This window comes from Gekko japonicus, unplaced genomic scaffold, assembly GCF_001447785.1.
Source record: "Gekko japonicus isolate JY-2015 unplaced genomic scaffold, Gekko_japonicus_V1.1 scaffold2040, whole genome shotgun sequence".
Taxonomy (NCBI): Eukaryota; Metazoa; Chordata; class Lepidosauria; order Squamata; family Gekkonidae; genus Gekko; species Gekko japonicus.
In genome coordinates, this window is record NW_015164252.1 from 205,498 (window position 1) to 221,384 (window position 15,887).

At 43.1% G+C, this 15,887-nt stretch overlaps 1 protein-coding gene across 1 annotated transcript in view; it reads right to left on the reverse strand.

Annotated features, from left to right (window-relative positions):
• Nucleotides 1–304: 304 nt before the first annotated feature.
• The window catches only part of LOC107108252 (anthrax toxin receptor 2-like), a gene marked incomplete at its 5' end in the record, with an annotated part of 90,343 nt that continues 74,760 nt past the window's right edge, over nt 305–15,887 (reverse strand). The window contains one exon of the mRNA XM_015408663.1: nt 305–2,936. Within this exon, the coding sequence (XP_015264149.1) occupies nt 2,898–2,936 (39 nt within the window). The remainder of the gene's footprint in view (nt 2,937–15,887) is intronic.

The following is a 15,887-nucleotide window of genomic DNA, read 5'->3' on the forward strand; positions in this document are numbered from 1 at the left end:
CAAATGAAAAGGTTGTAATAAAATAATATAATAATAAAACGGGAGAAACAGTAAAATTCGAGAATTCTCTGTTGTTGTTCTGCAAAAAGGACCTCTTGTGATAAAGAACCATGTTGCGGTTTCATTTCTAGGAAACCGAAAAGCTGAAACTCTATGATTTGTTTAAAAGAGTACCTTCTTTAAATGCCCCAAATATATTAGCAACACCTTTACCTTAAATATTCCTTTCTGGAGTCTCCTCCGACGCAGAGGTTTCAAGGTGCCCCCCCTCTCAAAGTAGCTATGTCTTTTTAAAAAGGGGGTGGCTTCATATGTGCTATCTGGTAGGGATATTAAAGAGATTATTTCCTGAATTTTTCAATTCAACCAAAACATTTCTTTGCATGTGGTATATTTAAATTTATTTCAGATTCCATACAGAGTGTTTCAAGGGCTTTGACCCTAATCTGAAGTACCATTTATCAAGGTCAACACATAGTGAAAATGGACATGGTTTAGTTTTCAATGTGAGATGAGGAAGTAGAAATTCATACAGACTTCACCAGGAGTTTCGCAGTTAATAAAATAAATTTTGCTTGTAGAGAGAGAGAGACTGTGTGTGTACAATGTCCGTTTGTGCATTTAATGAACGATTGCCTTGTCTAAAAGATTGGTAGGTCTGATTACGGAGGCAGAATCCTACTCCTGCTAGAGCTTGCAGAAAGTGTGTCACATTTCCTTACTTTATTTACATTGCTAGACCCACACATTATACATGGCGTAGCATCCGAGAAATTTAAATAATTGTACAGCAAGCGTAAATCCCCTGAGTTAGCCTGTGAAATGCCTTCTTGGAACTCATGTGATGACATGGGAAGGTGGGTCTATTGGTTGACGCCAGCGAGCCAGAGTGGATTGCATACCCAGTGAAATGATGCATCGGTTCTGGAAAGAAGGGTATTAGTAAAAGTGGGAAGAGACTGTAGAACCTTTAGGTAAAGGATTTTATAGACGGGGGCTCACAAGGAGTGTTGGCATCACTACCGATGACAGACATCATCTCAAGCCAACGTGTGATGGAAGCAAGAGGCTCCGTCACAATGGCAGTCTTGTTTGGGAAGAGCCGTACGTTTGGCCACCGACCAAGGGAATTGTCTTACGTCCCTTGCGATTTCAATGAAAAGCCACAAAGGGGGGATAATTAGACCAGTACGCATCCCTTCGCTCTTTCCCGTCTTGCGCACACGCATGCCCACCGAATGTGAAATATTCGCCTTTTCCCCTCAAACGTGATGGTTGCTGAACTTATTTTTAGTGTCATTTGATAAGCCTTCCTGCTCGCAGAGAGACATCCCACTGACCCAGCCACTGGTCACTGTCTATACCGGTTCCCATCAAAGCAGGCGCACTTTGTCAGGTTTCGACTCGAATATCCATTTTGCATCTGAAGTACAGTATCGAAAGTGACTGGATCATTTGAGCCTCTCTCTTCAGCTGCTGCCTCCTTCCTCCCCCACAGTGTTTCCACTCACGCTAACATAATTTGGCACCGCCGACGTGACACAACGCTGTTTCCAACCCCCAAAATTATAATATATACTTTGTCAACATTTTCCAATGGTCGGCACTCCTGTACATTTAATTTATAAATTGAGGAAAAGAGGGCTCTCTCAGGGGCTCCCCCCCTCCTTTGGCCCCACAGTTGAATCTCCACCAAGACGTGGTGCCCCCCTCGAAAACTGAGTAATGCGCATACAGTAATAGGTCATTCAATGTCAAAAGGCATAAAAAAGATGAGCAAAACCTTCACAGGCTGCTGCTTGCTGTTGCCTTTAATTATATTAATTAAACTTTGAAATTCTCATGCAAAGAGAGTTGCTGGCTTGTGACGCCAAAGAGCCCTTGGAGATTTGGGAGCGGGGGAGGAGACGGACCCTGAGATACCAGCTTTGTGGCAACTGCTTTTTTTTTCAATATTAAAACAACAACAACAATACATAAATCTTAGAATTACTAATATGTTCATAAAGGATCACGTTTTTATGCGCTACTAAATGCTGAGTGCAAGAAAGGGGGGGGGATGTATCAGCCACAGTGCCGAGGCCTTGAAGCATCAGTCCCTCCATCTCCGCTCAAGATCTCTGCTTGCAGGCTGTCTTCCTGTGGAATAACGCTCTATTAATTTTTCTTCCTGTCCTGGGTGCATAATGAAAGAAAGGTGTCTTCGGAAACTAAAGGGCAAAGTCTTGCCTTGCCACTAATACCTTGAGGCCCCATGTCTACATTTTGTCAAGCGTGTGCACTACTCAGTGTTAGAGTGACAAGATTTTCAGTCAGAGGGTTCCCGTAAGGCACAATCCGATGTGGTGGTGGTGGGGATGGACTCAAAAGGATTTAGTGATATGACATCGCTGTAAGGCAATGAACTTTTGCATTTTTCAAAGCCTGGTGGGAATTTCGCTCTTCTGCCGGTGGCTAATACTTTCGTATTTAAATAACAAGTGCCATCTCCATGTCTGAGAAACAATGCAGCTCCTGGTAAAGGCACAGAAAGGCTCGAGTACATATAGCTTGTCTACAATACTGAGGGGATGAGAACAAAAGCGAGCGCCTTTGGTGGTTCGTTTTCCTTGTGATTCCTGTCCTCGATTATCAACGAAAACCAAGGCACGCAAAGCCGACGTTCTTCTTCACATGACCACTGCAAATCCTATAATACTGAACAGCTACTGTATGAGGTAACAAGCTTAGAAGAAAATGGCGGACGTAACAGCTTGGTGCAGAATAAGTGGTTTATGGTGGATCCAAATGATGGCGCAGCCTTCTGGGTTGTATTCTGAGGATTCTGGTAGAAGTGCTTCATTGTCTTTCTTTGGTTATAATCCAACGGTGATGGCTTTCCATCTTTTGGTGTTCTCTTACTGAGACGGCACTCGGGTGAAGTTAATGCATCGGCCCTAGAGAGAGAGAATATAAAGAAACCATTAATCGTTGATGATCATAAGAGGTATGTCGTAAAAAGGCACACAATTAGATAACAGCTACGATCCACTACATCTGGGGGAACCACTAAACAGTCCATTGTTTGTTAACAGAAACCCTATATTAAATAAGAACATAAGAGAAGCCAATGTTGGATCAGGCCAATGGCCCATCTAGTCCAACACTCTGTGTCACACAGTGGCCAAAAATACCAGGTGCCATCAGGAGGTCCAGCAGTGGGACCAGGACACTAGAAGCCCTCCCACTGTTGACCCCCCCAAGCACCAAGAAAACAGAGCATCACTTGCCCCAGACCGAGAGTTCCTATCTATACCTTGTTGCTAATAGCCACTGATGGACTTCTGCTCCATCTGCTTATCTAATTCCCTCTTGAAGCTGTCCATGCTTGTAGCCGCCACCTCCTGTGGCAGTATTCAATGATCTCTGGATAACCAGGACCTTAAATAAATATATACTACAAATGTGCTTTCAATGAGAACTATTACTATGAGAACATATTGGGTTGGACTTTACAACTGCACTCAGACAAATATGGGATCTTCCTCTGGTGTAAGGAGCCTTCCTTCAGAAGATGAGCCTCCTCTGCCAGAGAAAGAGGTACTGCCAAAGGAAAGTATTGCACATTACTGAGTGGAGTGATAGAATACAATCCAAATACCTTTGGTTTTTCCATACATTATTTTCTACTCATCTAAGCTCAATCGTTATTTTAAAGGTGTTTTAATTGTATTATATTAAGACTGATGTAAACCGCCCTGAGCCCATTCACGGGGAGGACGGTGTATAAATCAAATAAATAAATAAATAAATTTGCAAGACCTTCAGGTGGAAGATATGGTAGTTTAAATTAACATGCTGGTTTCTAAATGACAATACCTTTTTTTAAAAAAAACATTTTTTATTAACAGGATAAGACATCATTAACATTTCAAAATACTTCATATTACATCCCATTTTTTCTGATTCTTGTGAGTTACATAAAACAAACTTTCTTCTCACAAAATGTGTTCAAGGTTGGTGATCTTCCATTGAATAAACAAAAAAAATAGCATAAGACACTAAGCAATTTCAATTTATGGAGACATAGTATGGTCTGATGTGCTGTTGTGAAGTTGTATCCAAAGAATGAAAAGAAAGCTGCTGTTGTCAAGTTGTATCCAAAGAATGAAAAGAAAGCTTTTATTGGACCTGTTTAATCATCGTCTATGTAAGCATGATTCAAAACGATACCGTGGCATTTCTCTTTATGGCTTACATGTGGAATAACACAACTAATTCTCTTTAGCTAAGTAATTTCAAGCCTCCAAAAAACGAGGCCTTTACCTACAAAATACTTTTGGCGTCACAACGATCAGTGTTTTTGTCACAACTTTCTAAGGACCCGAGTAGACATTATAACATCTTCTGGCCATACATTCTGTTAGATTTGCTACATCATGGCCTACAGTTACCGCCACTAGCACTTTAACTGTATTTATCTGTGACTTGTTACTTGCAATGTATATGAATTTTTATGATGTGTTTCGCATGCATTGAATTTGTGTTTTATTGTATTTTAACTTTTAATGTAAGCTGCCCTGAGCCCACTTCGGCGGGAAGGGCGGGATACAAATTGAATTAAATAAATAAATAAAACATGTGGAACATCAGAGTTCAGGTCTCCCATGAGTTTCTTAAATAGAAAATCAGCCATAGCAGAACCGCTGAATTAGACCAAGAAGTAGGGTGGAAGGTATCTCAGGGTCCCACAACCTTCCCCCAATCTAAACAACCTTCCTAAAGCTGCTATTTGCCCCCACCCCAAGGAAAACATACAGGTTCCAGGGATGCTTTCTGGCCCATGGGGAATAACAGCAGCGTTGCAGAGACTGTGTTGTGTAAGTGTGAGATTTCAACTGGGAACATGGTGTAGGGAGAAAGCTGAATGTCACCTCTCCCAGCCCCACCACCCATACTCAGTTCACACATACACAATGGCCATGGCCGTTCTGAACTCTATATGAAGAAAGCAGGCAATTCTTAACATGGATTTCCCTCACAGCTCTGACATAGCTGTTTTCCTGGAACATTTCAACTATTCCCCCCCACTGGAAGGAAAACGGTTATATATTGTTTTCTCACAGTGGACCAATACCTCCCTTTAGACACATCTTTGATGGTAGAGAGATTAATGTATTCATGATTTACATCATTACCAGCAGAAGGCCTTGATTAAAATCAAGGAGATGAGCAGCTTGATCTGCAGCAAAGGCCACACTGAGCACCTATCATGTGCTGGAGGACTGTAGCTGATTTACATAGATTAGGCGCATGCAATTAACATAATTTCGACATTATTTTCAAGACCGTGGCTGGGACCACCTTGCATTTGGTAGACTTGCTGCACTTTCAGCACAACTTTCCTACTCAGAAAAGATGGCCCTAAATTTTGAATAGTTTAGGCTGCTTATTGATGAACAGCAACACCGAGAGAGAATATGACATGAATCTGATTCTCTTCTTTTAAAAGAAAAGAACTGATGTATTTGTGAAAAGACATACAGGATCCCTCTCTGCCCGGGGGTGGGGGGGTGGGGGAGAGCTCCCAATCTGCTTTATGCATTTGCAGTCTGATAACTGGATGACACTGCACATGGGAACCCATATGGATTGGGACAGCAGATGCTCTGGTCTACTGCCGAATGTGCAGGATCTTGCACATGTTGCAAGTTCCATTGTTCCCTCTAAGCTGAGTTAGTGTGAGCTAGCTCACAGTTTTTTAGCCTCCAGCTCACACATTTTTGTCTTAGCTCAGGAAGGAGGGCTCCAGAGCAAACTCATTTATGCGGTAGCCAAATTGCTCACTCACAACTTTAATGCCAGTAGCTCACAATGTAGAATTTTTGCTCACTAGACTCCACAGCTTAGAGGGAGCATTGGTTGCAACAGCCACAATACAGGGGAATTGTTTTCATTTGACCACAACAGCTCACACTCACAATCGGATGCAAAGATAACCAACATCTGAACATGCATGTAAATGGCTATCTTAGAACTTCACTAACCACCTGCCTTCTGGAGTCTTGGTGCACAGCAGCACTGATTTGAAATTTACTCTGGTTTTTTTAGTAAGAGAAATTGCCATTTTGTGCCTGATGAATGGTCTACAGCAGGAGTGTCAAGCTCACTGAAAACGTGTTATCTGAAGTTTTAAAAAATCTTTGCGTTTGCCTGTGTCCTTTATAAAGTTTATATCTCTGTTGCCTGGCATTAACTTTTATGGCACACATGGCCCGGCCCAACAATGCCTCATTTATGTCAGATCCGGCCCTTATAACAAATGAGTTCGACACCCCTGGCCTACTGTATTCAAAAACTTTTATAGGGGATGAACTCATTGTACAGTATAGCGTTGCTCTGTCTTTAAGGATTGCCCTGACCTGGATAGTTCAGGCTTGTGCGATCTCATCAGATCTCAGAAGCTAAGCAGGGTCAGTCCTGGTCAGTATTTGGATGGGAGACCACCAAGGAAGCCCAGGGTCGCTATGCAGAGGCAGGCCATGGCCAACCACCTCTGAGCGTCTCTTGCTTTGCAAACCCTACAGGTTCACCATAAACTGGCTGTGACTTGATGGCCAAAAAAAAAAAAGTCTTTAAGGATTACTTCCAGGTTCGCTCAGCCTGGAGACCCTTAGCCCTGTGTAGGCAGACACCAAAAAGCTGTGGGATTCCTTTCTTGCACCTCCTTCTGTGTGGATTTCTAGGTCTTTAAATAAAACTCCACACTGCTTTCTCCTTCCCCAGCATAAAATGCAAGAATCTCACATTAGTTAATACTGAACACTTTCGTATTTTATTTTTCACGTTTAGCGTTTATAAACATACAGCACGGTTAAGCAACAGACTGCATTGCACAATCATACTGCACATTCTCCAGAGGTGAACCCGAAATGGCTATCGAACCTCCCGGAGGTTCTCCCGGCCCATTCCTCCCTTCTGGTCCTCATGATCTGCCTATGTGAAAGCTGCAACCCACTTTTGGGTCTTGACACAAAGTCTGAGAATCGCTGTTTTATACGTGGTGGCACCAGTGAAACCATACACTTTCCAAATGGCTTTGTGATATGTTCCAGGTGTTCGGGAGGGGGGGGATACTCAAAAATATCTGTGGACAGATCTGAGCTTTTGGATCCCAGGTTTAGTGAATCCGATCCTGTCAACAGCTGAGAAACGCAGGAGGCTGATTTCACGAAGGTATACTGAAGAGACCAGAGAAGATGACCAGGGGAGAAAAACCAGTTCTTGAAGACTAATGCAAATGGCAGAAATGTGAGGGCAAACATCTTGGATAAAAATCTGCTGAATGCTAAGGATAGGCTTGCCATTTGTCTCCCTGTGGTAGGTAGACCTCTGTCCGTAGCCCCAATTCCCTACCCTTGAGAAACTGAGGATCAGGAGAAACAATAGCTGGAACATGTACTCTATTATGACGCTCTAGGACTTTCCAATTTCTACAGCCTTTACCATAGAGATTAGGGGAAATTCCTAAAGCTTCATCTGGAAGTGACATCACATCCTCCTCAAATACTGTTGGAAAAGGCCATAAAAGAGATTTTAGGAAAGGTAATGTGTTGGATCCAGCCAGTATTTCCACTGTTGAAAAGGGGAGGAGGGGGTCCCCTTAAGACCACAAAAAAAGACTATGTAGGGGATCATGGAGAAAATTAGGGGCCTGCACAGGAGGAGAATTAGATAAAAATTGATTGAAAAATAGGGCTCAATTCAACCCAGAATGTACTTTTTCAGTAGAGAAATCACCTATTATTGTCTATAAACATTCAACACCCCAGGATTATGTGGATTATAATCATGGCATGGAAATTTACAGGCATAATCTGACAAAAAACACACTATACCCTACTAGATTGGCCAGCTCTGGTTTACTAGGCTTCTGTGTGGAGTTCAGGTGACAAGTGCTCTGTTCCACCTTGACACTTAAACTGGCAATACACGCAATAACACTGAACTAAAAGGGGCTGGGCTGTTCAGATTAGCAAATCAAATATCTCAGTTGCGACTCATGAATATTCAAATAGGACTCCACATATGCTTGGTTCAAACTTACTGGAATTCAATTGTCCTTGTTTAATCTGAGGTTTGATTTTAAATAGCATATAAAGTATGTCAAGGACTGCACAAAACTCCCCTCTAGTTCTGTGGACTTTGATGAGCATCGATGATACAGAGAATGTCTGAAATCTGGTGACGGTTGACATTCACATGTGAACGATGACAATCCCAGAATTCTGTACATGTCCAAAAAAATCCAAAGATATTCCAGTGAATGTTGACAGTCATCTAAATATGATTGTCAGCATTCACTTGTGTATGTCAGAAAAATAGGGCAGTGTATGTGTCTTATTTTCAAGCATTCATAGAACGCATCTGAGATTGTCAGCGCTCAGTGACATTCATCGTTTTTCACACATTCATTATAACATGTGAATAAGACATGGCCAAACCATTGTGAATAACACTACTAAAAATACAGCTTGGTATTTATGAACTTCACTCAAGTGGATCAAGCTGTTTCACATCCATTACCTTTGAAACTGTTCAGGCCATTTGTGAACATTGGTACAAATTTCGAATTTGACCTGAAAATTGCAAATTGAAAACAAGAAAGGGGATGGAAAAATCAGGATATCGTATTTTTCTGTGGGAGGAATCATACAAGAGGGGTGCCCACCTTTGCTACTCGAAACTTTTTTATATCATTCCTACAAAGTTTTTGTCCTAAAACAAAATGAAGTTAAGCAATCGATCTGCATCCCTAGAGAGGTGTGTGTCACCCTGTCTAAAAAAATCCCCATTTCTTCTGGATTTAATATAAATTTGTCTGTATTTCTGAAGTCCAAGGATGCAGCCAGCTTCCAAGCCAACCTTAATGGGAGGCAAATATCCTATTCCCCACCCTCCCCACAAAGCCAACCCTGGGTACTGACTTAAGGAAAACTCCTCCATTTAAACTGCACCTATGTTTCCACCCAGGAATTAAGATCACAGGTTGAGGCCCTCCTGACTGTCTCATCTATCAAAGAAACTCGTTTCGTGGGTACACAATAATGGAACAACCGCCCCAGAGACGTGTGCCTGGCCCCCTCACTTTCAATCTTTAGCAGGAAAGATTGAAGGTCAAAGAAGACGGGGACGGCAAAGGATGAGATGATTAGACAGTGTCATAGATGCAATGAACATGAAATTGAGCAAACTTCAGAGGACGGCGGAAGACAGGAGGGCCTGGTGTGATCTGGTCCATGGGGTCGCGAAGAGTCGGACTTGACTGTGCGACTGAACAACAACAAAATGTGGTTTTATTTAGGACAGCATTCGATTCGAGCAGCCTTAAACTGTGATTCTAGAGGAGGAGGCTTGGTATAGCTTGATTTCATCAGATCTCAGAAGCTAAGCAGGGTCAGTACTTGGGAGACCACCATGGAAGACTCTGCAGAGGAAGGCAATGGCAACCCACCTCTGCTTCTCATTTGCCTCGAAAGCCCCTTGCTGGGTTCTCCGTAAGTTGGGTGCAACTTGATGGCACTTAAAACACACACGAACCATGATTCTAAATTTTGGGTTTTTTAAAAATGTCATCTATTTCATACATTTTATTAATACTGCAGACTGCTTTGAGCTCCGTAAAGAAGAAAGGTGGCTAATAAATACTTTAGATAAATAAATCGATAAAAACAAACTGTGGATGCCAATGACTGAGCCCGGGACCACTCATGCATATGAAATGTCTCCCTTATGAACCAACCTGCCAGTTAAGACTTTTAACAGAGGTTGTTCTCCAAGTGTCTCTGAAGGTCAGATCAAAGTCAGGGACTTCTCTGTGGTGCCACCACAACTGTGGAACTCCTTCCCTAGATGTGTCCCCCGACACCTTCAATGTTACCTTTCAGACCCATGGTAAAGTCAGTTCTGACCCCACGGAGCCTTCCAAATGTTAAACACTCCCTTGCATTATTGTTCGGTACTCCATGGCTGCAACATTTTTCTGCTGGAGCCCTTATGGCCACTGAGCACCGATTTGTTTTAACTGTTATTAATAGTTACGGTTGTTCTCTCATCTGCTGTTGTCATTCTGCTAACTGCCATTGCTTTATGGATTTTGTAAGCTGTCTTGAAAGCCACATACGGTGGAAAGGGAGGGGATACAAAAATCTTTTTAATGAATGCTCTGTGACTAAGCTATGGGATCTCCCCTGTCTGCATACAATTTAGCAGGCTCCACGTTCAGTCGAAGTAGGTAAACAGAGAGGGGTGTGAGATGTTCATTCATGGCAACATGCAGTGTGCATCCTCCGCTATTTCTTCTCTCTCCAAATCGACAGACTTGTAAACAAGACCCATTAAATGAGAACGGACATTGGTGAGGCAATCTTTTCCCGAACCTCTCAGGAAAAAAACAGAATGTCGGGAAACACACTGAAAGTGCTAATTAACTCTGAAGGTCAAGGATGCTGTATCACCACTGATGTAACTGCAAAAGATTCCACGCCAGCACAGTAAAGAACAAGTTGCATGGGTAGGTAATAGAATGTGACAAGGTGTGCAGCTCTAGAATGCATGGATGCAAGAGGCCCATTAAAAGTCAGCATACAAAACCACAGCAACTTCTAGCGCTAACGTTTATTACTTAACCCACATGTTACCCAGAATCCACTTCCTTGGATTCTAGTGCCACATGCATATGAAACTTGCTGCGTGACATTTCAGATTCAGGGCCTAATATCTGGTATTCACTTCAGTCCTTTTTGGATTCACAGTCCTTGATAAATGATACACTATACCTGACATTTACCATTTAAAAATTCTATAGAACAGAGTTGAAGGCAGGAACACAGTGAAGCAACTAGAGGATCCTTTGATTAAAACTGGACCCAGCTGAGATCTCTTTTTCAACATTACTTCTAACAAAATTCAATGACAGTTACACTGAATAAATAATACAGCGTACAACGTATATTGGAAAGGCGGCATGGTACAGTCTGACCTCGGAAGCTAAGAAGGGTCGGCACTTGGAAGGGAGACCACCAGGGGTCATTTCCTGCAGGAGCGCACAGGAGCGGAGCTCCGGCAGTAAAGAGCCCAGGGGGCGGGCACATGCAACAAGCCCCACCCCCTGCTCCCAGCAGCCCTCAGTCAGAGCAAGAAGCAGCCAGGTAAGCTGCAGAGCCCCCCCCCCAGCCCCCCAGTCCAAAACAGTCCAGTGACACCATTAAGACCAAGTTTTATTCAGGTACAAGCTCTCCCTCCTCTGTGAGGGCAGATCTGCACATTCCCCCCCCCCAATAGCTAGCAATCCAGAACAGTCCAGTGGAGCCTGAGTGGTGGGTGTTGCCTTCTGACACACTTTCGGTGATGTCAGGGGGTGTGGCATATGCAAATAGGTTATACTAATGAGTTATGCTAATGAGCTCCTGCACCTCTTTTTCTACAAAATGACCCCTGGAGACCACCAAGGAAGACTGCAGAGGAAGGCAAGGGCAAGCCACCTCTGCTTCTCACCTGCCTCGAAAGCCCCTTGCTGGGGTCGCCATAAATCAGCGGCGACTCGATGGCACTTTACATTATATTATATATTAGCAGCCCATACAGCCCAATTTTGCTCAGGCTCGTCAGAACTTGAGCGCTAAGCAGGGTCCCCCACAATGTTCCCTCGAAGCTGAGTTAGTGTGACCTAGCTCAGTTGTTAAGCCTCGGCTCGCACATTTTTGCCTTGGCTCAGGACGGATGGCTCCAGGGCAAACTAATTTATGCAGTAGCCAAATCGCTTGCTTACAACCTTAATGCCAGTAGCTCACAAAGCAGAATTTTTGCTCACAAGACTCCACAGCTTAGAGGGAGCAGTGCCCACAGTCAATACTTGGATGGGAGACCACCAAGAAAGATTGGAGTTGTTATGTTGAGGAAGGCAATGGCAAACCAGCTCGGCTTGTCTCTTGCCTGGAATGACCCACTCATGCGGTTGCCATGAGTCAGCTGCAACTCAACAGCATAAGAACATAAGAGAACATAAGAGAACTCAATGTTGGATCAGGCCAATGGCCCATCCAGTCCAACACTCTGTCACACAGTGGCCAAAATTACCAGTGCCATCAGGAGGTCCACCAATGGAGCCAGAACACTAGAAGCCCTCCCACTGTTGCTGCCCCCCCAAGCACCAGGAAGACAGAGCATCACTTGCCCCAGAGTCCCTATCTATACCTTGTGGCTAATAGCCACTGATGGACCTCTGCTCCATATGTTTATCTGATTCCCTCTTGAAGCCATCCATGCTTGTAGCCGCCACCACCTCCTGTGGCAGTGAACTCCATGTTATATATAATATACACTCTTCACTTCTTACCGTATGTTGAAACATTAAAAGGCGGTATTAGTATCTGAGTGATTTATGCCAGCCATTATTTGAAATTATATCTCTCTGTCTGTCTTTTGTCTGTCTGTCTGTCTGACTCTATATCTTAAAACGAAGCCTTTGCTTCCATTCAAGAAAGAGATGGAATCTCCTGATCCAGATTTCTTATTAGATTGAGTTGTCCTCTCAGTCATATTACCACAGTTCGTGCGATGGCTTGACGTTACATTCATGCCCTCATACTCAATTAAACAATCAATACATCCAATTTGAATTTAGATGTATCATGCCTTGTAAATCATTGGGTCATAAACCTTAACAATACCAACATGTATCGGCATAAAATTGAACTAAATTAGTGTCTTAGGGCTATAGTAATTAAAACATGAGTTATGCAAGCATCCTGTGATTACCTCAGGAGACATCGGGGTAGCTTGGAATGGTCAAGTATATTTCAGAAGACAAGACTGTATGGTTTGAACAAACAGATCTTTCTAAATGTTTGGGAGGGGGGTCTAAGAGAGAGATACTAAATTAAAAGACGCCTGGTCCTTGGGAGGAAAGCCAGTTTATGTGTCCTTTTGTCCAGACCATGAACTCATTCTCTTTCATTCCAGGAGGAAACCAGCTTTGATGCGTATATGGTGAGAGTTGAGAGATCCCGTTTGGAAGAAGCCTCTTTTTTTGATCCCATAACTTGATTGCTGAATTTAATAGGATGTTATTTTTAATGTTTTTTGGTCTAAGGTTTGGCTTTATCCAAAAAACTTCTTGTAGGTTAAAAGGTGTAGTATAAGACTCTTCAGTTTGCATCCAAGGTGTCTGGTGACTTGTTTGTAACATCTGAATTACTTCAGACAATACCGTTGCTTGGTAGTAACATCTTAGTGAAGGTAGATCAAGACCTCCTAAACGTGATGGTCTGTAAAGCATATTTTGACTTATCCTAGATTTTTTCCCCTCCCAAAGAAATCTTCTCAGGGAATTCTGCCATATGGATCAAAAACTGGCTAATTCATAGAAAACAGAGAGTGAGTATAAATGGACAATTTTCTCAGTGGAGGGTGGTAAACAGTGGGGTACCGCAGGGATCAGTACTTGGTCCACTGCTTTTTAACTTATTCATTAATGATTTGTAGTTGGGAGTAAGCAGTGAAGTGGCTAAATTTGCGGATGATACGAAGTTGTTCAGGGTGGTGAAAACCACGGAGGATTGTGAGGCACTCCAAAGGGATCAGTCAAGGATGGGCAAGTGGACGTCAACATGGCAAATGGGGTTCAATGTGGCCAAGTGCAAGGTGATGCACATTGGAGCCAAAAATCCTAAATATAAATACACATTGATGGGGTCTGAACTGGCAGAGACTGATCAAGAGAGAGATCTTGGAGTTGTAGTAGATAACTCACTGAAAATGTCGAGACAGTGTGTGACTGCAATAAAAAAAGGCCAATGCTATGCTGGGGATTATATATTGCATTGACATGAATAGGTTTCATGGTCATTTCCTTCCTCAGAAAACTTTGGGAATTATAATGGGTGGGGGCCTAATAAAAGGCAACTTTCCAGCAGCTAACCAAACTACACTTCCCAGAATTCTTTGGATAAAGACACAACAGGTATCTGCCAACTGATAACATGCCTGTAGTGTAGCAATATCTTAAGGATAAAAAGGGAAGTTGTGTATGGCCCAGAGCCTGAAGTGCTATTGCTTCCAGGTCCTTCTTAGATGCTGATCTGAAGAAGGAGCCAACTTCTGGGGAGAAAAGACCTGCTACGTTTTGGAGCAGCGAATTGTAAAGTGATGATCAAATAACGCTTATATAGAAAAACCCAGGTTATTTTTAAGTGACTGAGGAGCCAGCATTCTTTCCTTAACGTGTTACATCGAGCATTTAGAAGCTGACATCACCAGCCCGTCCCTGAACTCCAATGGACGCCGTGTTTTTCCGACTACAAGGTGTTAACATTCTGCAGGCATTAACATTCCCACGCGCTTCTGCTGGCTCCCAGCACAGGATGTATTTCATTGCTCTAACTGTTAGAATATTGGGTTTGCCTCATAAATATCCATTGACACCTGCAGTTTCGTTTAAGCACATACATACATACAAATAAATACAAACACAGGGAGAGAGCTGATATATTTACTTCGGAATAGGATCAGTAAACCTGACTTCCTGGCAGCTTTAAAATGTGGTCAGAGTTTTTAACCACTATATACATTTCCAGATTCTCTCCCTACTTTCTTCTCTTTTCAAAACCTCCCAAGGGAGGAAAAGCCTAAGCGTTGTATAACGGTTAGTGTTGGACTAGGCTCTCGGGGACCCACGTTAGAATCCCGACTCGGCCATGGAAGCTCTCTCGATGACCTCGGGTTAGTCATATACCCCTCAGCCGACCCTATCTCAGAGAATTGTTGAAAGGACAGAATAGAGAGGGGAACAATTTAAGCCAATCGGGGGCCCCTCTGGGAAGTACAGCAGGGTATAATTTTTTTTTAAGTACCCATAAGGTACACTTTTATTGTTTTTCATATTATACACCAACAAACAAACGTACAACATAACAAACATCCACTTACACACATAAAACATACAAAAAGATCAGTATATTTTCTTATAACTCTATTACCATATTTAAAGAATTTCTATAAGTTTGCTTAAGTTTCTGTATACTCTTATCTTTTTACCATAGTTTCTATTTCACTAAAAGAGATTAATAATACCAAGGATTTCATTACTTTAAGCTATGCATTTATACTGTACCAATCATACAGTTTTTTCCACGTCTTTTGAAATGTTGAGTCGCGTGGGTATAAATTAAGTAAATAAACTCAGCAGTGTATAAATTAAGTGAATAAACCTGTATCGCTGAGAGGTGAGTCGCGTGGTCCCGTCAGCACGTATTCAGATGGCTTTGTAAAAGGAAAAATTACTTGGAATATTCATGGAAAGCTGGCCTATCAATAGTTATCAGCAAACACAAAAATGGAAGCTTCATGTTTCAAAGCACTCTAAGCCAGGACAGAAGATAATTTTACCACACATACTAGAGGTCATTTCGGGGGGGAATGCGGGGGAACGCAGTTCTCCCGGGTGAGGTACAGAGGGGCGGGGCACATGACGAAGCCCCGCCCCCTGCTTCCGGCCACCCCGCTTCCGGCCCTCATTCAGCCAGGAGGAGGCAGGAGAAGAGGGAGTGTAAGTTGCTTCCTCCCTGCCTCTCCCCACCCCTGCCTGCCTGGGGCCAGGGAGGGTCTTCGTGGGGCTTCCTGGCACTCCTGCCAGCCTTGCAGGTCCACCGCCGGCCCCCTCATGGGGCTCGGCAGTGGAGCTGCAAGGCCAGCGGCGGCGGCCGGGACCGTTGGGGGCAGGGTGTGTGGCCTTATGACACACCTCTGTTGATGTCAGGGTGTGTGGCCTTATGACACACTTCCGGTGATGTCAGGGGGTGTGGCATATGCTAATGAGTTATGCTAATGAGTTCCCCTAGCTCTTTTTC